General features: G+C 45.4%; 2 protein-coding genes across 4 annotated transcripts in view; both read right to left on the reverse strand.

The window, feature by feature from the left end:
- The window catches only part of EPX (eosinophil peroxidase), a 240,871-nt gene that overhangs the window by 95,848 nt on the left and 117,160 nt on the right, over nucleotides 1–27,863 (reverse strand). The gene's annotated exons all lie outside the window — the stretch shown is intronic.
- On the reverse strand, nucleotides 17,672–27,168 carry DYNLL2 (dynein light chain LC8-type 2). Of its 3 annotated transcripts, none has more exons than XM_082706023.1 (4): nucleotides 27,037–27,168; nucleotides 26,716–26,805; nucleotides 22,583–22,721; nucleotides 17,672–19,742 (listed from the first exon to the last, which is right to left on the reverse strand). In XM_082706023.1, exons 3-4 carry the CDS (start codon nucleotides 22,712–22,714, stop codon nucleotides 19,605–19,607), a joined length of 270 nt encoding a protein of 89 aa, XP_082562149.1. In that variant the 5' UTR covers nucleotides 22,715–22,721; nucleotides 26,716–26,805; nucleotides 27,037–27,168; the 3' UTR covers nucleotides 17,672–19,604. The 3 variants fall into 3 exon arrangements, with proteins under 3 accessions (XP_082562149.1, XP_082562150.1, XP_082562148.1); XM_082706024.1 differs by having other exon boundaries at nucleotides 26,671–26,805; XM_082706022.1 differs by lacking the exons at nucleotides 26,716–26,805; nucleotides 27,037–27,168 and adding an exon at nucleotides 25,518–25,811.

The following is a 27,863-nucleotide window of genomic DNA, read 5'->3' on the forward strand; positions in this document are numbered from 1 at the left end:
AAACTGGGCACTCTGATTATGCCCAGAGATGATAAAAGTAAGAAGTCGGTGCTTGAGAAATGTTGATTTCATTTCCACTTTGTAGCTTTCGCTACACTGGGGTGATGATCAGTAAGTTCGTATTGATTGATTGATGGATTGATGGATCGTCACTGCATGGAGAGACCCGAAGCGTAAGGCCAGGGTGGCAGGACCAAAGACCACACCGCTAAAATTAATAGCTGACATTTCTATTATTCTTGATAATTTGTCAAGCACTTTCATATACACTCTTTCACTTATGTAAACCCTCATAGGAGGGGGCGCCTGGCTGACTCAGTCGACTGAGTATCCAACTCTTGATTTCGGTTCAGGTCTTGATCTCAGGGTTGTGAGATCGAGCCCCACAATGGGCTCCACGCTCAGGGGGGAGTCTGCTGGAGATTCTCTCGCTCCCCCTCCCCGTGCCCCTCTCCATGCTTTCTCTCTCTCTCTCTCTCTAAAATAAATAAACAAATAAATCTTTTTTTAAAAAATTTTAAAATAAGCCCTCATAGGAACTCTGAGGAGTAAGTTTTACTATTTCTATTTTGGAGATGAAGAAACTGAGGCTGGGCGAGATCCTCCACCCAAATACACACCACCGGCCTGGGACAGATGGGAAGATAGGGACCACAGCCTCTGAGTCCGCCCCTCTGTCCCTACATTGGTTTAACTCAAGTGTTCTTGGGGTTATAAGAATTCACTAGAATAATTTTTTACTTTATATTTTCATTTGATAATTTTTTCCCAGCTTTATGGAGGTAGAATTGATATAGAACGTGTCATTTTGTGACATGTAACGTGTGGTGATTTGAACCCTGTATTCAGTGAGACATGTTGACCAAGACAGGTTGGTTCAGACACCCTCCACCTCCCACAACTACCATTTGTGGTGGTGCTGGTGCTGGTGAGGACATTCTAGCTCTACTGCCATTGAATACGTGTATCAAATCGCCACATGTTACATGTCTCAACTTTCAAGTACACAGCACTGTCAACTAACATCCCCATGCCCCACATTAGATCCTGGCACGTCCTCACCCTAAATCCGGCAGTCTGTACCCTCTGACCAACACTTACCATTTCCCTCACCCCTCAGCCCCTGGCCACCCCCCTCTACTCCCTGCCCTGTGAGTTTGATGCTTTAAATTCCACATATAAGCGAGACCACGCAGTATTTGTCTTTCTTGGCCCCACTTACTCCACTTAGACAAATGCCTTCAAGACCCATGTTTGTCGTAGCAATAATAACTTTCTTTTTTTAGTGAATGCTGGGTGTCCACTTTAAAACTAAGAGCTCCCCCCACCCCATTTCAGCGTCCCTGTTTCTATCCCTGGTAGCTTTGGCTTCTTTCATTATTCAGAGCCAGTGAGAGGAAAATGCGCTCATACCTCGGAAACGCCAAACGACCCGGAAAAGCAGGGTTAGAAGGAAGGATTTGGGGGGTTCACATGAAGCTAAGTGGGGGCAGAGATGAGCCATCCTCCTGGCCCCACCCAGGACAGCATGCTAGGTATCAGAGCCCGTGCTGTGGCTGGCAGGCAAGAGTTCCTGACAGCCAGTGTGACTTAGGAACAAAAGAGGAAAAGATTGCATTAGTGTTCATTTGAATTTTATATGTTTTGTAATTTCATTGGTATTTAATTTGCCAATTTGCTTTTGGTTTCATAGTCACATAAGAGCTATAAGCATACATTTATACCTAGTTTTATGCTTATATGTACTTAAGTAACATTATAACAAAATTAGTCAACACTGGGAGTGCTGGAATTTTTTCCCTATAAAAAGATAGTGCTCACAATCAGGTTAGAGAAACACTGGCCACATGCCCTTCCCTTGAAAAAGGGGCAGAAGCCACAGATATTCTTTTTTTCTCTGGATAGGAAGGAGGCCTCTCCCCAGAGAACAGAGAAGAGTTCACTCCCAGGTCAGATGCAGGATGAGAGAAAGGGAGTCCCTTCTCTCATTAGTTTTTTCCTGTTAGCAGGAGCCGGAGGCTGTTGGCTTTAAAGCTAAAAGGGGGTTTCCTGTAAAAGATGGGTGACTCTCACTTGGTTTAAGAACGCAAGAGGATGGTGGACCTCAAAATTGAGGGTGAAGTTGGTCCACCTTCCCCTCACCTGACTCTCTGATAAAAGATCCAGGATCCACCTTCAGGGAAGTGAGAATAGGGATAATTAGACCCAAGGTTTCCACTGGTTTACTTCAGAATTTTACTAAACTCTTCAAAAATCACAAAAATAACTCATGTTTATTGCATCTAATGAGACAATCGTACACTTAAAAAAGTAATTAATCTCCTGCCAGCTCCCCTCAATACCAGCATCTTGGACGTTAGCTCTACCCTCAACTCCATACTCACATAGCCATGTCCACACACACACACCCTACGTAGAGGGTGTTTTGGTCAGGTTTATTGGACAACAAAAGATCATGCCATGTGCATTTCTTTGCCACTTGCTCATCTCACCCAACATCAAGTCAGTGGACAGACGCGTATTCTTTCTGAATTGCTGCAGAACACTCCAGAAACCGGATGTCACACAATTCATTCACCCCTAAGGATAGGTAGTTGGTTTTTTCCAAGTTTTCTTTCTTAACTGTTAACAAGCAATATTGCAATAACCATCCTTGGATCTTTGGCTTGCTTCCCTGCACCCACGTTCTGATAGATTCCTAGAAGTGAGCTAGGTCAACATATGTGGGTCATTCTTTTACAATTTAAGAGCTGTTTCCAACGTTATTCTTCATTCATTCTTTTTGCAAATATGCTCTGAGTGTCTGCTGTGTACGAGGCACAGTGCTGGATGTGTAGAAGTAAACGAGACAAGGTTTTGCCTCCAGCCACATAAATATTAAGAGGTATTTATATAACTGATCTATATTAGTTTTATAGATAACTATAAGTTGCATACTACTTACATATTGTACAACTGTATTTACATAACTCTACTCAACAAAGTGATGATACCCCAAAAAGGAGGTAGGTAGAGACAAAGGATGAGGACAAGCAGAGAGTGACTCGGGGAGGCTATGTGCAGCCGGGGCAAGGGCTGAGGCCCTGGCCCCACTCTTCTCATCCCTGGTTGCCCAGAGGAGATAATCTCTGGAACTGGAGGACATTTTTCCCACTCATACTAGCCACCATTCATTATGGTGGCCAGATGTCAGATGTTTCACATATATTCCCTTATTCATACTAATTCTTATAAACCCACTGCATTAGTTACCTATTGCTGTGTAACAAATTCCCCCCAGGACCTAGTGGCCCCAAACAATAAGTATTTATTATATTACAGGTTTTACTTGGCCTTTTGTGTCTGGCTTCTTTCGCTTTAGCATAACATTTTCAGGGTTCATCCATATTATAAGCATGAATCGGTATTTCATTCCTTATCTCGGCCAAAAAATATTCCATTGTATGGATACCACACTTTTTTATACATCAGTTAGTAGACATTTTTATTTTTACAAATTTGTTAATTTCAGTATAATTGACACACAATGTTACATTAGTTTCAGGTGTAAAAGATACTAATTCAACTTCCCTATACATTAGTCTATGCTCACCACAAGTGTACCTACCATTTGTCACCATACAATGTTATTACAACATTGACTGGATTCCCTATACTGTACCTTTTATTCCTGTGACTTATTCATTCCATAACTGGAAGGCTATATCTTCCATTCCCCTTCACCCATTTCTCCCACTGCCCCACACTTTCCCCATGGCAACCATCTCTTCTCTGTATTTATAGGTCTGACTCTGCTTTTTGTTTGTTTGTTCATTTGTAGGGTTTGGGGGGATTTTTTTTTTAAAGATTTTTATTTATTTATTTGACAGAGAGAGATCACAAGTAGGCAGAGAGGCAGGCAGAGAGAGGAGGGGAAGCAGGCTCCCTGCTGAGCAGAGAGCCCGATGTGGGGCTCGATCCCAGGACCCTGAGATCATGACCTGAGCTGAAGGCAGAGGTTTAACCCACTGAGCCACTCAGGCACCCCAGGAGGATTTTATATATAAATGAAGTCTTATGGTATTTGTCTTTCTGAGTCTGACTTATTTCACTTAGCAGAATAATATCCTCTAGGTCTATCCATGTTGTCAAAATGGCAAGCTCTCCTTTTCATGGCTGCATAATATTCCATTATATATACATACTACATCTTCCTTATCCATTCATCTGTCAATGGACATTTGGATTGCTACCATATTGTATCTATTGTAAATAATGCTGCAATACACATAGAGGTGCATGTATATTTCCAAATTAGTGTTTTCCTTTTCTTTGGGTAAATACCCAGTAGTGGAATTATGGGGTCAGATGATATTTCCAATTTTAGTTTTTTGAGGAACCTCCATACTGTTTTCCATAGTGGCTGCACCAAGTTATGTTCCCACCAACAGTGCATGAGGGTTCCCTTTTCTCCACATCCTCACCAACATTTATTTCTCAATGAACATTCTTTTAATTAATATTTACATAGCACATATTTTCCTATCCCACATTCTCCTTATTAAAAATTATAGATAACATTAGAGCTGCCTGGGGCGCCTGGATGGCTCAGTGGGTTAAGCCTCTGCCTTCGGCTCAGTTCATGATCCTGGGGTCCTGGGATCGAGAGCCACATTGGGCTCTCGGCTCAGCAGGGAGCCTGCTTCCCCCCTCTCTCTGCCTTCCTCTCTGCCTACTTGTGATCTCTGTCTGTCAAATAAATAAATAAAATCTTAAAAAAAAAAAAAAAAGATTTGAGCTGCCTTACACTCCAGCTGCTCAAAGCCAATTCTTTCCACAGAGGATTAAAGTTTATCCCAATTTTTCTCTGCACTTGTAGTCAAATGTTTATGTACCTGTATTAGTTATCTATTGCTGTGTAACAAATTACTCCAAAACATAGTTACTTAAAACAATAAGAAACATTGACTATGTCACACAGTATCTAAGAATTAGGAATTCTGGAGTGTTTAGCTAGTTGGTTCTGACTCAGGCTCTCTCCTGAGGTTGCAGTCAAGATATTGGCAAGGACTGCAGTCCTCTGAAGGTGTGACTGGAGTTTCCCAAATGTCTCACTCACATAGAGGAAGAGTCAGTGCTAGCTATTGGCAGGAGACCTCAGTTCCCCTACATCCAGGGCTGCCACATTTAGCAACTAAAAACATGAATGTAAATAGCAAATCAGTCAGTTCTGGAGATCTAATGCATAGCACAGTGATGACAGTCAACAATACAGTATTATGAATTCAAAGTTGCTAAGAGACTAGATCTTAATTGTCCTCATCACAAAAGAGAAATGATAATTCTATGACATCATAGAGGTGTTAGCTAAGCTATGCGGCAATCATGTTGTTATGTATAATGTATCAAATCAACATATTGTATACTTTATTTACACAGTGTTATATATAAATTATACCTCAATTTTTTAAAAAAAAGGAAAGTAAGACCCAACTATATGTTGCTTACAAGAAAGTCACTTAAATATAAAAATACAGATAGGTTAAAATTAAAAAGGTGGGGGAACCCATACTACTAAAAACACCACCACCACCACCACCACTGGGGGTCCTTGGTGGCTCAGTTGGGTAAACATCTGCCTTTGGCTCAGGTCATGATCCTGGGGTCCTGAGATCAAGCCCCACATCGGACTCCCAGCTGAGCAGGGAGCCTGCTTTTCCCTCTCCCTCTGCCAGCCTCTCCCCCTGCTTGTACTCTCTCTCTCTCTCTGTCAAATAAATAAATAAATAAATATTTTTTTTTTAAAAAAGAAAGGAAGCTGAAGATGCAATAGATTTCAGAGCAAAGAATATTACCAGGGATAAAGAGAATCATTTCACAATGATAAATAAATCAGTTCATTGAAAGTATATAACAATCCTAAATGTTTATGAGGAGCTTCAAAACATATTAAACAAAAAAAAAAATGCTAGAAATTTAAGGAAAAATAGAAAAGTTCATAATTATAGTTGCAATGTCAATAATTTAGAGAACAATTAGACAGAGACCAGTCAGGATAGAGAAGACTATATTGATCAAATTGGCCCAATCCTCAACAGCAATAGAATATGCATTATTTTTTTATGTATATTGAAAATTTACCAAGACAGATCATATTTTGGGCCATAAAACAAATCTAAATAGATTTTAAAGGATTCAAATCACTAAAGTATATTCTCTATTTACAGTGGAATTAAATAAAAAGTCAGTAACATAAAGATAACTGAAAATCCCCAAATATTTGGAAACTAAATAATTTACTTTAAATAATCCATGGGCCAAAGAAAAAATAAAAAAGAAACTAGCAAGTAATTTGATCTGAATTAAAATGTAAATACAACCTATCAAAATTTGTGGATGCTGCTAAAGCTTAGAGGAAAATTAATAGCACTAAATGCCTATATTAAAAAAGGAGAAAAACTTCAAACAATGACCTCAGTTTCCACAAAAATAAGAACAGCACATTGATCCCAAAGTAAGCAGAAAAAAAAGAAAAATTGGAGTGGAAATAAACAAAACAGAAAACATAAAAATTGAGTAAATAAATGAAACCAAAATCTGATTTCTTGAGAAGATCCATAATGTTGATAAATGTCCAGCAAAACTAATCAGGCGGAAAAAGAGGGAAGACAAAATTACCAATAGTAGGTCTGAGAGATGACATTACAATGGATTCCATGCAAATAAAATGATGATAAGGAATTATCATTCACTTTTTGCAGATGAAATCTGTAACTTAGATGCAACAGGGAAATAACTGTACAGAGGAAAAGGCATGCTTACTCAAGAAGGAGATGACCTGAATAGCCCCAACTCTGCTCAAGAAATTGAATTTATAGTTACAAAACCTATGCACAAGAAAATTCAAGACACAGATGGACTCACTGATGAATTCTCTTGAACATTTAAGAAAGAAATAATAACCATTTTGCACAGACACTTGCAGAAAATTAAAGGGGAGGAAATAGTTCCTAACTCATTTTAGGAGACTTACCTGATTCTGATGACAAAACCAGATGTAGATATAACAAGGAAAGAAAAGGAATATCCCTCCTGAAAATAAGTGCAAAACTTCTTTACAAAATTTTAGCACATAAAATTCAACAACATATGAAAAGGATAATCATCATGACCAAGCACCATTTATTCTAGTAATGCAAGTTTGACTTAACACTCATAAAATCTATGTAATTTCCCATATTAATGGAATAAAAAAGAAAAACCACATAATCCTCTCAATAGGGGTGGAAAAAGCATTTGGCAAAAAGTACAATCCACCAAAAGACATAGGAATTTTGAACTTTGGGATGCCTGGATAGCTTAGTTAGTTAAGTGTCTGCCTTCAGCTCAGGTCATGATCCCAGGGTCCTGGGATCGAGTCCCGTGTTGGGCTCCCTGCGTGCTTCTCCCTCTCTGCCTGCTCCTCCCCAACCCACCCTACTCATGCTCTCTCTCGCTCGCTCGCTCTCTCAAATAAAGAAAATCTTCCAAAAAATTAAAACTTTTAGAAAAAAGTAGGAGGAAACCTGTTACCTTGGGTTAAAGTGTTCTTAGATACACCAAAAGCACAATGCAAAAAAGAGATGTTAGACTTCATGTTTACTTTGTAAGAGACAAGAGAATGAAAAGACAAGCCACAAACTCAAAGACAATATTTGGAAATTATGTATTTGAGAACAGACTTAGATCCAGAACGGAGAAGTAATTCTTAAGGGGTGTCTGGGTAGCTCAGCTGTATATAAGCAATGGACTCTTCCGTTTCGGCTCAGGTCATGATCTCATGGGTCCTGAGATCAAACCCCAGGTCCAGCTCTCCACTCAACAGGGAGTCTACTTGAGATTCTCTCCCCCTGGTACTCCTGCCACTCAGGCGCTTGCACACAAGCACTCCCTCTAAAATAAATAAATCTTAAAAAAGAAAAAAGGAGGGCGCCTGGGTGGTTCAGTGAGTTAAGCCTCTGCCTTCGGCTCAGGTCATGATCTCAGAGTCCTGGGATAGAGTCCCCATGGGCTCTCTGCTCAGCAGGGAGCCTGCTTCCTTCTCTTTCTCTCTCTGCCTGCTTCTCTGCCTACTTGTGATCTCTCTCTGTCAAGTAAATAAATAAAATCTTAAAAAAAGAAAAAGAAAAAAGGACTTCTTAAAACTCAACTCAACAATGAGAAAACAAACAACCCAGTAAAAAGATAAGCAAAGATATAAAGGTAACAAATAATCACGTAAGAAGATGCTCAACATCATTAGTCATTTGGGAAATGTAAATTAAGCCCAACCGGCCTCTCTGCTCAGCGGGGAGCCTGCTTCCTCCTCCTCTCTCTCTGCCTGCCTCTCTGCCTATTTGTGATCTCTGTCTGTCAAAAAAAAAATAAATAAAAATCTTTCAAAAAAAAAAATAAAAAGAAAAACTGACAATAGCAAGTGTTGACAAGATAGGGAGCCACTGAAAATCCCACATCGCACAATGCTTGTGGGAATGTAAAATGGTGTGGCCCCTCTGGAAAATAGTTTGGCAGTTTCTTTTAAGGTTAAACATATGCTAAGCATAAAATCCAGCAATCCCACTCCTAGTTACTTACCCAAATAAAATAAGAACTTCCTTTAAAGCAAAAACCTGAATACAAATGTTTATGGCAGCTTTATTAGTCCTAATTGTCAAAATGGAACTTCAAATGTCCCTGAATTGGGGAGTGGATAAACACACTGTGGTGTATCCATATGACAGGACTATTCAACAATAAAGAATAGAGTATGGCATGCAGAAGAACAACATGGGTAAGTCTCAAAATAATTATGATGAGTGAAAGAAATGAGACCCCAAAAAAAGAGCACATGCCATAGGACTTCGTTTTTATAAAATTCTGGAAAATGCAAACTCATCTACAGTGAGGAAAAGTAAATCAGTGATTGCCTCGGGCTAGAGGGAAGCAAGGAAGGGAGAGGGAGGGTTTCAGAGGGTCATGAGAAGATTTTGGGTGGGTGAGAATGTTCGATATTTTGATTGTGGGGATAGTTTAATGGCAAATACGTATGTCAAACCTTATTAAATTGTATACTTTAAATATGTGCAATTTACTATATATCAATTACACTTCAACAAAGCTACTTTTAGGGGCACCTGGGTGGCTCAGTGGGTCAAGTCTCTGCCTTTTGGCTCAGGTCATGGTCTCAGGGTCCTGGGATTGAGCCCCGCATCGGGCTCTCTGCTCAGTGGGGAGCTTCTGCCTCTCTCTCTCTGCCTGCCTCTCTGCCTACTTGTGATCTCTGTGAAATAAGTAAATAAAATCTTAAAAAAAAAAAAAAGCTACTTTTAAGAATGAGTTGCCTCTTTGTACATGTTTGGATTCCTCTATGAGAAGGTTTAACTTTCTCAGTTTGCAAACCATGATGGTCAGTTGTATGTGTCCACTTACATAGGCCATATTATCCTGGTATTGCTAGAAAAGTGTTAGGTAGGTAAGATTAACATCAACAATTGGTTGGTTTTATGGAAAGGAGATTATTCTGGATGATATAGAGGGCCCCATCCAATCAGTTGAAAGGCATTAAGAACAGAACTGAAGTTTCCCTGAAGGAAGAAGAAATTCTGCCTGTGGACCACACTCCTGCCAGAGCCCCCGCCAGCCAGCCTACAGACCTCAAACTCGCCTACCCAGCCCTCAATCATGTAATCCAAGTGCTTGCAGTAAATCCCTTTATATATATTATATATGTTAATATATATTTTATATATTTGATCTATGAGGAACATATATTATTATCCTACTGATCCCACATTATCAATAATTCTGTATCTGTATCATATGGTTCTGGATAGGAGATATATGTACATACGTATATTTCCAATTGCTGGTTTAGTTCTTTTTTTCTGTATAATAATGTGGCCCTAAATGACCATAGCCCCTACTGCTGTCACATTACCTTCCCAGACTGCATCTATGGCCTCAGGGAGAGTTCCCTCAGACCCGTTAACTGATGAACAGTAACTCAGGATGGGTTTACAGATGGTTCCGCACAGTCTGCAGACCCCACCCAGAAGTGGACAGCAGTAGCCCTATAGCCCCTTTCCAGAACATTCTGAAAGAACAGCGGTGAAGCACTTTCAGCAGTGCACCTGCTTGCTCATTTCGTCTGGGAAGATATGGCCAGAGGCATAAGTCCATACTGATTAATGAGCTATGGCCAGTGGTTTGGCTGGACAGTCAGGGACTTAGAAGGAACATGATTGGAAAATTAGGGACAAGGAACCTAGGGTGCAGGCCTCTCTGGATGGGCAAAGAATGCAGAGTTATTTGCATCCCATGTGAATGCTTACCCAAAGGTGACCTCTGCAGAGGAGGATTTTTGAATAATCAAGTGGATAGGATGACAGGTTCTGTGGCTACAAGTCAACCTCTTTCCCCAGGCCCCCTTGTCATTGCCCACGGTCCTATGTTTACAAACATAGCAGCCAGGTGGCAAGGACAGAGGTTATGCATGGGCTGAGTGACAAAGACTTCCATCCACCGCAGCCAGCCTGGCCGCAGCAACGCCAGCAGAGTGCCTAATCTGCCAGCAGTAGAGACCCAAACTGAGAGCCGGCGCCACTCCCCGGTGATCGGCCAGCTACCGCATGGCAGGTTGATTACATTGGACTACTTCCATCATGGAAAGGATAGTGTTTTGCTCTTACTGGGACAGACACTTACTCTGGATATGGATTTGCTTTCCTTGCATATAATGCTTCTGCCAAAACTACCATCTGTGGGCTTCCAGAATGCTTTCACCACCGTCATGGTATTCCACACAGCATTGTTCTAATCAAAGAACTCGCTCGACAGCAAATGAAGTGCAGCCATGGGTCCACGTCCATGGAATTTACTGGTCTTACCACGTTACCCTATCATCCTGAAATAGCCAGCTTGATATAGAGGTCGAATAGCCTATTGAAGATCTAGTTACAGCACCGGCTAGGTGACAGGACTTTGCAGGGCTGTAGCAATGTACTTCAGAAAACTGTATAGGTTCTAAATCAGCATTCCAGGGATAGTGTCCTTTTTCTTACAGCTAGGATCCATGCTTCCAGGAATTAAGGAGTGGGAATAGAATGTCACCACTCACTGTTACCCTAGTGATCCACTAGCACAATTTTTGCTTCCCATCCTTGCAATGTTATGTCTGCTGGTCTATAAGTCTTCATCCCAAAGGGAAGAATACTTTTTCCAGAAGACACAATGATTCCGTTGAACCAGATGTTCAGACTGCCAGTTTGGGCTCCTTATGCCTCTGAATCAACAGACCAAGGAGGGAGTTACTATACTAGCTGGGGTAATTGATTCTGACTAGCAAGGGGAAACTGGGATTCTATTACATAATGGAGGTAAGGAAAGGTATGTCTGGAATATAAGGTAGCCCTTAAAGAATCTCTTGGTACTACCACATCAGGTGATTAAAACCAATGAAAAATTCTAACAACCCAATTTTAGGTAAAACTTCTAATGGCATAGACCCTTCAAGAATGAAGGTTTGGCAGCATGCTTCTAGAAAAAGAACCATAACCAGCATTACAGTGCTCCCTGAGGACAAAGGAAATATGTAACAGGTAGGGGAAGAAGGTATTTATACATACCAGCTATGATTAACCAACCAAATGAAGAAATGGGAACTGTAATTATTGAGTGTTTATTCCTTATTTTATTATAAATATTTATGTGTATATTTTTTCTTCCCTCTCTTATCTCCCTTGTATTCTAACATAAAACATATATTTTTTAAAGATTTTATTTCTTTGACAGACAGAGATCACAAGTAGGCAGAGAGGCAGGCAGAGAGAGAGGGAGGAAGCAGGCTCCCTGCTGAGCAGAGAACCCAATGTGGGGCTCAGTCCCAGGATCCTGGGATCATGACCTGAGCTGAAGGCAGAGGCTTTAACCCACTGAGCCACCCAGGTGCCCCCTAACATAAAACATATTAATAACTAACTTTAGGGAATCCTAGGTGTCTCAGTCAGTTAAGTATCTACCTTTGGCTCAGGTCATGATCCCAGGGCCCTGGGCTCAAGCCCCATCTTGAGCTCCCTGTTCAGCAGGGAGCCTACTTCTCCCACTGTCTGCCGCGCCCCCTCCCTGTGTGCTATCAAATAAATAAAATCTTAAAAATAAAAAATAATAGCTAACTTTACATTAAATTATTGAAGTTACAGGATTATCAAGGAGAAGAGTGAATATCACACAAAGACTTTGCATCCTCTTCTGGGGAAAAAGAGTTGGCACATTTTCAGTTGTACACAGGATACTTGTATCATGTTAGGTGAAAGTATGACTTTGTTATTGTTTTGATTTGGAAATTAAGTACAGTTTCAGGAGATGCATATGGGTGCTGGGTTAACAAAATGTGGACTAAGATGATCAGTTTCATGTATTAAATTGGCTTGGCTCTAATACCTAGATATTCAACCAAATACTAATCTAGGTGTTAACTGTGAAATTATTTTGTGCATATTATTAATATCTACAATCCATTAACTTTATGTAAAGGAGATTATCTCAGATAATCTGGATGGACCAACCAATTAAAAGGCCTAAGGTTTCCCTGAAGAATTCTGTGAAATGCAGTGTCAGCTCCCGCCTGAGCTTCCAGCCTGACCTTCTCTACAGACTGCATGACTATTCCAGAATTGCCTACCTGTCCCCCACCACTAAGCCAATTCCTGGTAATAAATCAGATAGATTGGATGGATGGATAGGTAGATAAAGAACGAACTAATAGAGATCCATCCTACTGGTTATGTTTCTCTGGTGGAACTGGTACACAAACCACCTAAAAAATAGATTGCATCCCCAATAGTCAGAGCTTGTTTTTGACCCAAAAGGGATCACCCAACATATTCATCAGGAGTGATCACCAGAACTCCCAGGCAAATTCCACGAGTTCAAAAGATTATCCTGATAAAGGAGCGAATTGGGCAGGTCAGGGCAACACACCTACAACAGTGTTCTGTCTTTCAGGGCATACCTTCAGATATCTTCATCCTTTCATGTTTATTAAACTATATGCAACACGTTGGAACATTGCACAGCCACTTAAAAACATACTTTTTATCAGCTCTCTGAAAGGGAACATAAAATCTCACATCATTAAATTGCTTCTAAGGAGGGAAAACCAGTCAGTGTTGGGGGACTGAAGTGGGAGGGGGAATTTTCACTTTTTCTACCTTTGAAATATTGTTTTTGAGAGAGAGAGAGAGAAAAAAGTGGGGCTGGGGAGGTGGGCATAGGGAGAGAGAGAATCCCAAGCCGACTCCCTGCTGAGCATGGAGACTGACACTGACGCAGGGCTCCATCTTGTGACCCTGAGATCACGACCTGAGCTGAAACCAAGAGTTGGACACTTCACTGACTGAACCACCCAGGTGCCCTTCCTTTGGAATACTGAATCATGTGATTATAACATCCAGACTAGGGGTTGGCAAACTGCGGTGCACAGGTCAAATCTGGCCCACTGCCTGTTTAAAGTTTTATTGAAATGCATCCACGCTCAGGTGTATATGTTACCTATGGCTCCGTGCTACAATGGAGAGTTTAGCAGTGGTAACAACTACATACACGACATTACATGGCCTAAAATACTATCTGATCCTTCACAGGAAAAAATGGCCCATTTCAATCTAGTTTCTAAAAAATGGAGAAGTAAATTAGCATTTAAAAAAGATGCCCTAAGAGAATTAAAAACATATACATGAATGTTCATAGCAGCACCATTCACAATAGCCAACAAGTGGAAACAAGCCAGATGTCCCTCAACTGATGCAGAAGTTGATATCACCTTAACAGAAGGTGATATATTCATAGGATGGAACATAGCCAGAAAAAAGAATGCAGTACTGATAAATGCTACAACACAGATGAGCCTTGAAAACATTAGGCTAAGTGAAAGACAGCGGACACAAAGGCCACATTTGTGTGATTTTGTTTATATCAATGTCCAGAATAGGCAAATTCAAAAAGACAGGAAGTAGATAAGCAGTTTCCAGGGGCTAGGGAGAAAGAGGAATGAGGAGTGACTACAAATGGGTACAAAGTTTCTTTGGGGAATGATAAAAACATCATAGACTTAGATAGCGGGTATGGTTACATTACTCTGAATATGCTAAAAACCACTGAATTGCGGGCAGCTGGGGGGAGCTCAGTGCTGAGTCTGCTTCAGATTCTTCCCCCCTCTCCCTCGTCCCACTGGCACATGCTCATTCTCCCTCTCTAAAAGAAAATAAACAAAATCTTAAAAACAAAACGCTAAATTGTACACCATCACCAAATACAGGGTATTCCAGAGTTCAGTAGGGGGCTCAGCACCTACTGATAAATTAGTCCCCTCCACCACCTTGAAGTAGAATCAGAACTGGCCTGGGAGTCAGGAGACCAAGTACTACGTCCCAGTTGTCCCCAACATCCATGTGACCTTAGCTAAGTTTCTTTCCCTCTCTGGTCCTTCATTTCCTTCTCTACAATATGGGTGCACTTGGACAGGGAGGGCAGAGACTGATGCAACAGGATGTGATGGGGTAATTGATGGGCCTGACTCCCCAGAACCCTTTATTCTTCCCCCAAGTTTTATTGTCACAGACCCCAATAATCAGTATCCCCTTCCTCATTGCTTTCCAATTTCAAAGCATTTTCACATACATGTCATTTGATCCTCATAACCACTCTTTAGGGTAAATAGGTATTACCCCCATTTTCAGATGAAGATATTGAGTCTCAGAGAGGACTTGCCCAAGTTCATACAGTGGGTTAAGTGTTAGAGCCGAGACTCAACCCCAGGTCTTCGGATTCTAGATCCTGGGTTCCACCCACACTACCACTGTCTTTACATATTTAGCCTCTCTCTGGAAACTCAAGAGAGTGATGTCTAGCAGCCTAACCACAAACACTATACACCTTTATTTGGTCAAAAGAGAGAAGCATAGGGACCTGGGGTCCTCTTTGCTCTCTTATGAACCTGTCTGTACCAGTACAGTAGCCATCTAAGCAGGGGAGAATGCCTCTGCACTGGTGTGGACACCAAGCCCATGACATCACAAAGATATACATACAGGTACACTTGACCTCTTCAATAGGTGATACAGCATACTCGTTACCAGGGTGGTAAGGAAGCTATACCTTTAGTTCAGGGGAGGCAAGAGGTTACGATTCTGGGATTCTGTTCTCTAAGTCCACATGATTTATTTACCCCTCTGGTGAGACCTCACGGAAGGGGCAGCTCCTCAATCCTTGGTATATGGGAGGAGTGAGAAGGGAAAGACAGGGAAGTATCCTCCCTGCCCTTGCTAAAGCAGAGTCCAGGAAAGGTATCAGTGAAAGCAGGGATTTGCTCCTGAGCTCAAAGAGTTGGGTCTAAAGCTCGAGGAGTATCAGTGAGACCACTACTGTTTAACCCAGTTCAGCCCTTAGCAGTCACAGTGCCTGGGCTCTAGAAATGCTAGCGGCTACATGGGCTTTGACAAGTCACTCACCCTCTGATTCAGTTTGCTTCTCCAAAAATGTGGCTAATGACTGCTGGGTCTCACTCAGATGGGTGCTTGGAGGTTTCCAGGACAGAAACAAACTGAAATGTTGTAAAATGTACTTTATGAACACATGCTTTCATTTTTCCATAGCTGGCAAGAGGAGTGACCCACTCACTCCTTTCCAGGCAGCAGGAAATTACATACAGGCTGGGCAGCAAGAGGGCATAAGCCAGACAGGAGTCTCTTCAGGAAAGGTTGGGCTGCCCTGGGGTAGAGAGGATGCCCACGCTCGCTTACACTCTTTTTTCATTTGACCAACCAACATCTATCAAGCTAGAGGGCAAGGGCTATTCTGTGTGAAGACAGGCAGCAAAGAGAAGAGAAAATGGCCCTGCCACAGTTTATATTCTGATTGTGGGAGACCAACAATAGCAAACATGTCAAGCACTAGCTTTAACAAGTTCTGTACTGAACTACACTGGGTAAGGTTAGTAGTGGTGGTAAGGAGGTGCGACCTCATACAGGATGTCAGAAGGCCCCTCTGCTAACACAATGTCTGAGTAAAGACATGAAGGAAGTGAGGGGACAGTCTGGGGGACAGCCCACACCTTAGGTCTAGGCTACGGGACCACTAGAATTCTGGAGACACGGCAGAGACAACTCCCTACCATGCTGGTTTGGTTTACTCCCCTTGGATTTATTGTCTTCTCTTTCCTGCTCCGTTCCCTCCAGATTGCATGCCTGGGTCAGCCTTGCCAACTGCCTTTCAGTTCTGTTTAGCCAAAGGCCCCAGAAGATTGAAGAGGATAAAAGAGAGGTAGGCTATGGACAATCCCACTCTTTCCCTGGCCCCAGTTCTGACAGCAGCTGCATTCCTCAATACAATGTCCATCTGCCTTCTACAGCCCCTTCTGGAACCCATCCTCCCCACAAAGCCTTGTGGGATTAGACTTCCAGAAGAGCAGTGTACCTACCTGGATATGTTGTCCACGGATACCAGCTGGATGGCTTCTCTCACCAGGGCAAAAAGCGGAGTTTAAGCCCTAGAGATCCCCTTCACAGACAAAACGTGGACCATGGCCTCACTCCCATCCCTCAATGCTCCACCTCTATCAAATTATTCATACCAGGAAAGGCAAGAACAGAATTTGGGGGTTCTAGAGTCCCTTAGGACCTCACTGCACCAGAGGCAGAACCCTCTCCAAGATCCAGCCCAACTTCCCACCTGAAGGAATTCAGTCTACCTACCTCCAACAACCTCCAACAACTCGTTGCCCAGTTATTTCCTTGACTGTACATTTATCACTATTGGAAAAAGCTTATCAGTGTGTAGGTGTGCTCTACCTGATTAGAATATGTATGCCATGGGAGCACAGAATTTATCTTGCTCTGTATGACAGCATCCTAGGCTCAAGTACGCAAAAACTCAGGTGTCTTTGAGTAAGTGGCAATGGAAAGGTGTATAAAGCAACCCTGTTCCCAGACACTTCCATAAGGATTCCAACAACTGCTTGGCATCAGGGATGGGCAGATACTCTCTGAAGTATTGCCCACCTCTTCAGGTGTGTGGGTGCAGGAATCCCCAAGTGGGACAGCCAGAATAACACCGGAGTCGGAAGAATCACTCAGGTTCCATCAAGAGTGCTTCCATCCTTCTAAAGATCCCCCACTTTTCCATTTCTAAGTGGCTAAAGCAGGTCTTGGCTGATAGTATCCAGGCCTCGGGGAAGCACAGGAGGAGGAGTTAAGAGGGCTACAGGTTCTTGGCCGTAGGAGGGCTTGACCAAAGGTTCTAAGCAGCAAAGATCCTCCAGGTCCAAGACAGTAGCTGGAAAACTGCCATCTGGACCTGGGGCTGGAAACAGGGAAGGCAACATGTATTATATCAAAGACCCCAAATGTGGCTCACCTGGCCATATCCAACAAAGACCTAGAAAGACTGTGAGTGACTACTGCTGGTTAATTTTCTCCCCAGTAAAGGGGCCTCAGACTAGACCCTACAACTAAAATCTGATTCAGGGCAATCAGTCTCTCTTTGTCTGATCTTATCTCTTCAGGCCCCATCCTACTCCACCCTAGATACCCTCTACCCCCATCCATGTGTGGCACCACAGTCACCAGGGTAGCCCTTTTGTCCCCCCTCTCACCCTCAAAAAACCCAAACAGCTCAGAAGTGCATCAATCGACCTTTAATGTCCAAAAGAGGCATGGATGCAGAGCATAGGAGATGTGGTGGGGTCTCAGCCCCTGCTCCAGAAATGAGGGAGATGACACAAACCAGACATTTCCAACTGGCCACACAAGTCTGGGAAGGCAGGGGGAAACACAGATTTTGACATTCATAAAAAAATAAAACCTAAAGTCAAGCACTCAATCTTGTGCCCACCGAAGGGTTTGATAGGGAACTCACTAACCACCCCTGGTCAGCACCCACCCTCCCCCATCAGCAACAAAAAGAAAGCTCGGCACACACTAAAGGCTTGGGGAGGGGGAATTATCCTGCCTCCCCACCAGCCCCTAGGATGGACTTGTGGGGGGGAAAAAAAAAAGAATGAGCTGGATCCCAACCACCCCCCTCCCACAGTGCCAACCCTACACATGAGAGTTTTAAATGCGATTTACAAGAATCAGCAGCTCGGTCAGCAATGACCTCCCCCCCACCCCCGTTTGATCAATAGACAAGATCTCCCCCTGCACTTTCCTTGGAATCTCCTCCCTCTAGCAGCCCTGCTCTATCTCCTGATACCTGGCTTCACCACTGCAAGACTAATCCCCTCCAAAGTTCCCCCAAAGGTCCTTACAGCCCTTTATCACTTCCATCCCCACCTCCCATAAGGGCTGCAAACACCCACAAGTCACTTTTCCTCTCCACTAAGAACCAGTTCCAGGGCAGATGGCATCACAGCCATCTCCTTGTGTGCTATCTTCCCAAAGCCTTCTGGGGAACAGACAGCCATAGGGCAAGCAATGTCTGGGCCAGATGGCCTATGGGGGTTGACAACTGCCTTCACCCCCTAAAGAGACACCCCCAGAGGTTTTTAACATAAAGGCCCAATCAGAACTAATCGTGCCACCTATCTAACCATACGCCTTAGAGATTCCACACTGTCCTGCCCCTCCCTCCCCTCTACCCCAAACCAAGATACACACATACACATACACACACATGTACACAGAGGAGAATCAAGGGAAACATTGATTTGGTTTGATTGCTAAGACAACTAAGGAACTACAGTCACCAGAAATTCCCTTGCCAGCCAACTAACAGGGGCTGCTCTAAGAGAACTCCAGAGGAATGAGAAAACTGAGGGCTAAGCAGGGAGCAGACAGGAGGAGAGAAGAATGAATCGAAGAAAAAAAATCAAGCTAATCCTACCCCCAACATCCTCCTAGCATGAGCTCTGGCAGGAAGAATAAAAGAAGGTAATCCACAAAGACACAGCCCTTACTTAGAAACTCTTCTGACAAAGACAGCAAGATAAGTCTGCTCCCCACTCCCACACACCACAGACAAACACGTCTCAGGGCCCCTCAAAGAATCCACCCCCCACCCCACCCTGTGCCCCAAGCCGTGGAATCACAGTTCAGTGGAATATTCTCCCTGGTACTAGATCAATCCCCCTAGCCTCCTTCCTATCCCCCTCTCCCTGCCAATCCTTACGCTGTCCCCTGCAGCCTCCCCGGCCATCCCAAAGAAGCACCCACCACCACAAGGAGATGGCTGCACAATTTGAGTTCTGCCTCCAGAAACCGCCTGCTCTCCCCCAGCCCTCCTAGTTTTACAGGCTTTGTTGAGGGCTTTTTGAAAATTTTATGTAGGGAGAGAAAGAGAAGAGGGAGGGGTGGGAGAGATTTCCTAGTGCAATACAAAGAAAAAATTTTAAAGTCTGAAAATAAACATAAAGCAGCCTTCTTCCCCAGGCAACTAAACAGAAAGAAGTTTGGTTTTGTTTACTGCGACATACACATGAAATCGAGTATACAGTCCATGCAGTAGCACAGCCATTGGAGAGGACTTCCTGATGCTGGCCCCAGTGCAAAACAGTCCCAGCAACGCCGCCTGCTTGCCATCGCTGCCGCCGCCACTGACACCTTCACTGCGGCCACCTAGCCTGACTTGAAGAGGAGGATTGCAACTTGACCCAAGTAAAAATAGATGAAGTGCTTTGTCTCGTGTGTAACATAGCTGCCAAAATTTCGGCCCACGATACAATGCCAGGTAGGGTTATATTTCTTGTCAAATTCCTAAAAAATAAATAAATAAATAAAAGGGAGAGAAGAAAGGTGATTAGGATAGCTGGAAGACGAGAAGTCAGAATAGGAATCTGATTTAGTAATCACCCCCGCCTCCCCACCCTAAGGCCATGGCCTCAACTCCCCAAACCTCAGGAGCTCAGGTTAAGGCTGTCTAGGACACTCTTTCCTTCATTAATAATGGAACACCGCAAACTCCATTATTTCTCTCTAGCACTTTATACTCTGATCATCTCTCCTCCTCCTCCTAGCCACCCTACTCCATGGTCCACCCTGTGATTCTTTACCAAAGGAATAAGGAAGCCCAGGGTGTAAGAGACCACTCCAGTGTCTCAAAGTATGAAGAAAGCAGGGAGGAGCAAGCCTCCCTGACTTGCCAACTGCTGCCTCCCACATTACTAAACCAGCATTTCCAAATGCCAAGAACCAAGACACCAGAGCCAAACATCAGGAGTACCAGGAAGCAGTTCTTTGTAAGTCAACATTAAAGGCACTCCTGTTGTGCCAGGTACTGTGTGGGCTTTAAGTAGCAGAACAAGGACATCGACCATGAGATCAAGGCAATTCCCTTACTTCTCTTAGCAGCACAAGTTCAGCATCAAAGCAACCTAGGAAATCCTTCTGACCTAATCAGACAGTTCCCTGTCACTCCATAGATCCAGGAGGAAACAGATGGCTCTGTAGATGCACCCTGCCATCCAACAGACCTCTACCATGGACCCAGCAAAGCTGCCAACCTAGGATTGCCCCCTCAGGTGCTCAGCATAAAACCTCTTTGCCGGGGCGCCTAGTTGGCTCAGTGGGTTAAAGTCTCTGCCTTCAGCTCAGGTCATGGTCCCGGGGTCCTGGGATTGAGCCCCGCATCAGGCTCTCTGCTCCACCAGGAGCCTGCTTCCTCCTCTCTCTCTGCCTGACTCTCTGCCTACTTGTGATCTCTGTCTGTCAAATAATTAAAATAAAAATATTTTTAAAAAATTAAAAACAAAAAACAACAAACAAAAAAACCTCTGCCTCCTCACTGTCCCTTACACCAAGGGACTCCAAGAGGTATTAGTGAACAGTAGAAAGGGGACGGCTCATCAAATCCAGCCCTAATGCTGACTCTCAAGACACTGTAACACAGGAGAACCATAGCCACTTCTCGGTCTCATTTTCCCTATCAGCAAAACAAAAAAGCTAGACCAGACTTAACCTAAGGATTCTCCTGACTCAGAGTCCATGATTCTGGATCCTCTCCCTGCACAGGACACCTAAGGTGATCACTTAGCAAGGAGCCAGCACCCCCAGCTGGCTCCTCATCCACTGGGGCTCCTTATACGGAGAGTCTCTCAGTACTCCAGAGTTTCCTCTTTTCATTCCACCCCACCTAAATAGGAAAGCAGAAGTCTATAAAACTTCAGGATGCCCTACCTCACCTCTATGAACCAGAACAAATCTACACTTAGGCATCCCTTTTGGGATACTACAGCTGAAAACATCAAAGACTAGGACTATGCCACTAGCAGACATGGATTCTGCCTGGGAATCAGAGGCCCCTGGGTATCACTTCTCACTTCTAGCCCAGCTGCTTCCTGTGTTAGGTAACCAGATTTAATTCACCCATTCACTCAGGAATTTTTCAGGGACTAAACCTATTACCCCAATATTGCTCATCTATTTTTGGCAAATTACATATTCAAGCCCACCCCATTCTTAAGAAGGTGGGGAAAAGGAGAGAATACAGTACCTGAGTCCTTTTTTTTTTTTTTTTAAAGATTTTATTTATTTGACAGACAGCAATGACAAGTAGGCAGAGAGGCAGGCAGAGAGAGGAGGAAGCAGGCTCCCCACTGAGCACACAGCCTGACACGGAGCTCCATCCCAGGACCCTGGGATCATGATCTGAGCCGAAGGCAGAGACTTAACCCACTGAGCGCCCAGGTGCCCCGAGTCCTTAAGAGGGGGTAAAAAAAAGAAGAAACTTCCTATAGGATAGAGATTATTACAGGGATATCCCATTTAAATGATGCAGTTCCTTGAAAAACTTGTGTATGATCTTGTATTATCTGTTCAATTATCCTCGATTTACATTTTGAATAGTTCTGATTTCAACCAGTTACATTTGATCCTAAGCTTCTCTCCCCAATGCCCTGTAGTCACAAAATTATCTATAAACACACACACATAAGCACACCTCAGCAGAGCTCCTATAAAGAACTCTTAAGGTGGGGCACCTGTGTGGCTCAGTGGGTTAAAGTCTCTGCCTTCACCTCAGGTCATAATCCCAGGGTCCTTGGATAGAGTCCCACATCGGGGTCTCTGCTCAGCAGGGAGAGCCTGCTTCCTCTTCTCTCTCTCTGCCCGCCTCTCTGCCTACTTGTAATCTCTGGCAAATAAATAAATAAAATCTTAAAAAAAAAATTAAAAAAAACTCCTAAGGTAGGGACGCCTGGGTGGCTCAGTCATTAAGTGTTTGCCTTTGGCTCAGGTCATGATCCCAGGATCCTGTGATCGAGCCCCACATCGGGCTCCCTGCTCGGCAGGAGGCCTGCTTCTCCCTCTCCCACTCCCCCTGCTTGTGTTCCCTCTCTCGATGTCTGTGTCTGTCTGTCTCTGTGTCAAATAAATAAATAAAATCTTTAAAAAAAAAAAAAGAAAAGGAAAAAAAAAAGAACTCCTAAGGTGAATGCTTTGGCAAGAACCCCTCTCTAATTTGTCTGCTTTGTAAGCTTCTGGGTTTTGTTTGCATGGGATATACCTGCTTTCCTAAGTTCCCAGTTCAGATCCCCTTGGGGAACAGCTTAGATGTCTACCCCTACCCCTAGCCAATAGCCACAGCTCTCTTGGCGCACCTTCTTGATATAGGCAGCAATGTCCTTCTCTATGTTGTACTTCTCCATAGCCTGCGTGGCGCAGTCAACGGCATCCTGTTGCATGTCCTCAGACATGTCTGCATTCTTGATCACTGCCTTCCGGTCAGACATCGTGACACTGCAGAAGAAGCAGAGAGGTGAAGCTGATAACCCATGCTCTAAGCAATGCACATCAGCAGCTGAGTACGGAGCCTCAGTGGGAGAACAGAAGACAACAGAAAACACAGACATGAGGCATTATAAGAAGAGGGAGGTCCTAAGCTTTTAGGAAAGACCTGGTCCCCAAACCTGGGAAATACAAGGTGGATAGGAAAAGACCTAAGAAGCCATTGATTTTTAGCATTTATAAAATAAGGCTTTTTCCATCTATTTCTGGTATCTTAAATAGTATCAACTGCCCAGATATTACAATATATCACCTACTAGCTGTGTCCTTGGGCAAGTTACTTAACCTTTGTGCTTTCATACCATCATCTTGAAATGGAGTCCTTCAGGGTTACTGAGGGCAAACCAGGTGGCATTAACACCTGAACACAGTAAATCCTTGATTTAATGACCATTACTGCATCATTGGTAACACAGTGGAAAGAAGATGAACTAGGAATCAGTAGGCCTGACTTCTGGTCCTGACTATGAACTCCTGTATCTTGTAGTCTTGGAAAGCCACTCACCCTTCCTGCATCCGATATTTCCACTTTAGCAATGAGAGTAACTCTCCATCTGGGGTTGTTACAAGGATTAATTAAGGTTATATGAAAGCATCTGCAAACAAGGACAGTCTACACTGGGGTCTGTGGGCCAGATTCAGCCCACCACCTGTTTCTGTAAATAAAGTTTTATAGAACAGGCAAATATGGCAGAGTTGAGTAGTTCCAAGACAATGCATGGCCTGCACAGCCTAAAATATTTTCTATCTGGCCTTCCACAGAAAAAGGTTGTCAATGCCTGGCAGTGAGAGAGATAACAAAAGGTGGGGAATTTTTATTTTAACAGCCCCATTTCATATCCCTGCTATCTAACCCTTGGCATTCATCCTATAGCGACCAGAATTTTGGGGTAGACCTTGCATGGTCCGTTCCTGGGATGACAGGAATCCCCAGAAGGCTGTTCAGAACCTGACTGGCAGTCTATAGCAGGTGAGTGCTTTGCTCAAGAACCAAGGACATGAGCTGCAAAACCCAATCCTCTGTCCTTGACCACAGTCCCATCACAATGATTCCCCCAAACCCCACCCCCAAAAGAGGACTCTGTCACCCGGCCCAGCAGACAAAAGATGTCGTCATTCCAGCCCTGTCTGATATTAAGGCTACACAGGAGGCCTGCCTGCTCAAGGAGAGATCCCTGGTACCGTTCGAGGCCACCTTGATCTCTGTGCCCACAATAGCCTGTGTGCTGGGTGGACTAAAAGGGAAAGCAGAAGTCCCAATTACTCCTTTAGCCTGTACCCAATGCAAAGAAAGCATATATGCCAGCTGCCAACCACAGTCCTTGACCGCACCCAAGGCACCTCAAACTAAGCAGGGCTGGCTCTATTTCAGCAGAGACTGGCAGAGGAAAGTTAGTGGACCAGAAAAATCCGACCCCACACCCCAAGAAGTACCTGAGCATCACCAGGTGCTGAGGAAAAGGTTAGGAGAACCTTGTTCAATGCCTGACTAGCTACATGACCTTGGGCAAAGCAATACCTTCATTCTAAAAACCCATGGTTGAAAGAAGATAAATGGGGCAACTTCAATGAGTTTGAGCAGATATATAACTACAGAGAAAGAATGTTCGGAGTATTATAAGACTGACTATTTGAAGAAAACTAGTGTCACCTGATGGCCTATTCCAGGTTACCACTCAGAAGGGGGCACTGTTTACAAACGCAAGGGTGGGGGTGGGGCCTGGTAAGACACTGTGAAGTTAAAGCGTGAAATTGGCACTGGTTTTCCCAGCAACCTCACCTGCTCCACCGGCCTCATCCCCAAAGTCCAAAGGAACAACTCTGTCACAGTAATTAAAAGCCACTTTACTCTCTAGTAGGAGAGCGCCTGCGGTTACATAACGTTGGTCTTGTGACTACAATGCTACGATTCTTCACCTCCGGCCCCCCAGGCGTCTGAGGAGTGAGGCCTAGCCCCAACCTGCCATGTCCAAGGTGCCAGTGAGAAAAGGACACGGAGGTGCCCGGCATACGCACCTCCCTCCTGGGAAAACAAGCAAGGGACCTGGGCCTCCGTTCAGAAAGACGACCGGAGGGCCCCAGGCCAGCTGCATCGGTCGAAAGCCAGGGGCTCCTAGGAAAAGCGAAGAAGGCACTCCAGGACAGCTATCCCCAGTTTTGTGTCATAAAAGGCCAAGTCTCAGAAAGCCCCGGACCACCCTCCCCTGAGCCCCCTCCCCGAACGCTGACATTTCCCCCCTTGAAATCTCCAAGGGGACTTATCCCTCCACCATGCCCTCCTCCGGAGCGCTGCGGCCCCCGAAGGCCAACACCTGGGGCATGAGAAAGCATCCTCCCCGCCACCTCCGCCCCGGCCGGTCAGCCGCCCTCCCCCGCCCGGCCTGGAGCAGCGCCGGAGTGACTGGGCGTCCTCGCCGCAGGAAGGACGCCCCGGAGTGTGGCGGCGGCAGGAGGCGCCGCGTCACACCCGAGCCCTCTCCACCCCCTCTCCCTCGGCCCCAGACACCAGAGGCCTCCACGCAGCGCCGGGAGACTCCCGGGAGGGGAGGGGACGGGAAGGAGGCGGGGAGCCGCACCTCCGCAGCCCCGGGCCTCCGGCCGCGCCCGAGGGTCGCGAGGGCACGGGGTGGCGCAGCTCCGGGAAGGAGGGGCCCCGAGGGCGTCACGCCTAGGCCAGCTCGGGGCTGGGCCTCGCGCGTGGGGCTGCACGCGACCGCCGCCCCGGGGACTCCCCCACCCACCGCTCACCTTCACGGAGGCTAGTCCGCGCGGGGCCTCAGGGGAGCAGCGATGGCCTCGGCACGGGCGCGGGCAGGGGCGGTGTCCCCTCGGCTCCTCCAGCAGCAGCAGCAGCTGCCGCCGCCGCCGCGGTCTCCGGCTCCCGCGGCCCTGGGCCGATCGCTCGCCGCCGCCGTCCGCCCTTCGAGCTTCCCCGGCCACCCGCTCTCCGCCTCGCGCCCGCCGGCCCGCCGCCTTATCCTTGCTCGCGCCTCGCAGCTCCGCTCCGCTCTGCCGCTGAGCACGGCCGACGCGCGGCCCCCACAGAAATAGCGCCCCGCCCCCGCCCCCCCGCCGCGCGCGCCGCCGTCCGCGCTCCCCATTGGCTGCGCCCGCCCGGCCCCGCACTGCGGGCTTCTCCCCGCGCCGCTCTCGCCCCACATCTTGTTTCCTCCCACAATGCCTCGGGGCGGAGGGAGGGGGAGCTGGAAAGGGTGGGGGGAGGGAGATGTGGCCTTAAGAAGAGAAAGGAGAAGAAGAATGCAGACCCTTCCACCCAGGGCTAGGAGGCCAGGCCTAAAAAGGAATAAGTAGGCGAGGCTTAGGAAGAGGGAGGGGTATAAAGACCCCAATCTCAAGGAGAATAAAGAGACCGAGAGGGATGGAGATTTCAGACCCTGGAGCAGATGGGGAAGGGGTAGATAGAGACCCTAACCAGAGGAAGAGGAAGGGAACGGAGGTGAAGTCATCAGCCTCAGAAGGAAAGACAGGACACCCCTTCTCTCCCTCCCCCTCCCCCAGATCTGTTGGAAGGAGAGAAACAACCGCTCAACGGAGAGGTAAAAGCATAAATAGCCCCAGGGCTCCCCTCCCCTTACATTCAGGAAAAGTCCCTTCCCCAGCTCAGTCTTTGTTCCCGAGTCTCAAGGCCACAGGACCTCAGCACGCAGCTGGAGCCCAGCTGCTGTTTATCGTCTTAGAGCTCTATGGAGGCAGACTCTAAGCAAGGTTGTGAAAAGGGAGGTTGGTCTTTGGCACGCAGGATCCTGGAGTAGAGGTGAGAGTAAGCCATTTCTGGTCGGTGACGACCTCACGGGGAGTGCATAGAACCCCCTAGAGGTGTGAACCATAGTGTGGCAGACCTATGAGGAAACTTAAAATTCAGCCCATGCATACTCCTCACCTTAGAGAGAAGAGAACCAAAGCACAAAGGGGGCAGAGCTCTCACCAGATCACCGCAGGTCAGGCTTGGTCTTGGCTTTTAGGCTGAAAAGTGGTGCTTTTAGGCGGCGGCTCCTCTGGTGGCTGTGGAGGCTCTCTGTGGGAGTGTGTGTAAATGCCCAGTGAACTTTGGGAGAGATCCTGCCCATTACTCCACCCCACCCACCTCCAGAGAACAGGAAATGTCTGCCTTTTTCTTCCCCTCAGTTTCACAAAGGAAGTGTCTACCTAAAGGGGTGGTGAGAATCTTTACAGGGAGCCACGTGTTTGGGCCACACAGTGAGGATTAAATTCCCCTTCCCATCATTTTCCCTTCCCTGCCTCAAACCTTGTTCAGGAAGTCGTTCTTGCTCTGGCCGTGGTCTGCTCTGGTGTGGAACATCATAATTTAGTATTCATTATGTATCAGGGGAAACCTGGAAAATCACGCCCTCCCACTTCTGCTTTCTGCTGCTCTGTCATGACCCAACCTCTGTCAGCATTCCAGGGGAACAGACAAGGTCTGATGTATCCCCTCACACCCAGGGTATTCTGATGTCAGCCTCTGTGTGAATGAATGGGAGGCGGGGCACATGTGGGCAGAGAGGGAGGAGATGAAGAAGGGTATTTGACCACCTTAAGGCTTGTGGAGAGCTGATTTCATGGACTACTAGGAAGAGAACTTGTACCCTCTTTCTGCAATGGTCATTAGCTTCCAACCCCTTCTATGGCCTGAAGGTTAGAACTGCAACATATGGTTGTGCAGGTTGTTCACTATACAATGACATTCAACCTAAAGAGCAAGTGGGGGCTAAAAAATACAGCTTGCACTCCACTGGCTAAGCTGTGTGCCCTGGTGCAGGCCAGTGTTCACCCAAAAGATGCAAACTTCTTTTCAAGTGTGCCTAAAAGAGACTGAACTTGTGGTGATCCTTCCAAGTCCATACTGCTGGCATATAAATCCTCCCTCTCCCTGGCCCCATTGCCTAGAGTAGCATACTGCAACCTTTGGTCATTCCCAGTCCTGGGGCATGGTAGGGTGGAGGTAAGGGCACAAAGAACTTCAACTAATGGGAGTCAGAACAAAGGCTTTGACTTTTCAGAAATGTGGGTATCTGTGCGTGTATGAAATATATGCGAGAAAGACTTAAGGCTCTGGGATGTCAGGAAAACTTG

The sequence above is a fragment of the Mustela nivalis genome (genome assembly GCF_964662115.1).
Source record: "Mustela nivalis genome assembly, chromosome: 17".
Classification (NCBI taxonomy): Eukaryota; Metazoa; Chordata; class Mammalia; order Carnivora; family Mustelidae; genus Mustela; species Mustela nivalis.

Excerpts from the sequence above, each read along its gene's own strand:
- DYNLL2 (XM_082706023.1), bottom strand. The coding sequence starts at position 22,714 with ATGTCTGACCGGAAGGCAGTGATCAAGAATGCAGACATGTCTGAGGAC. Across the intron at positions 19,743-22,582 it reads TTGCTGCCTATATCAAGAAG|GAATTTGACAAGAAATATAA; the intron begins GTGCGCCAAGAG and ends TTTATTTTTTAG.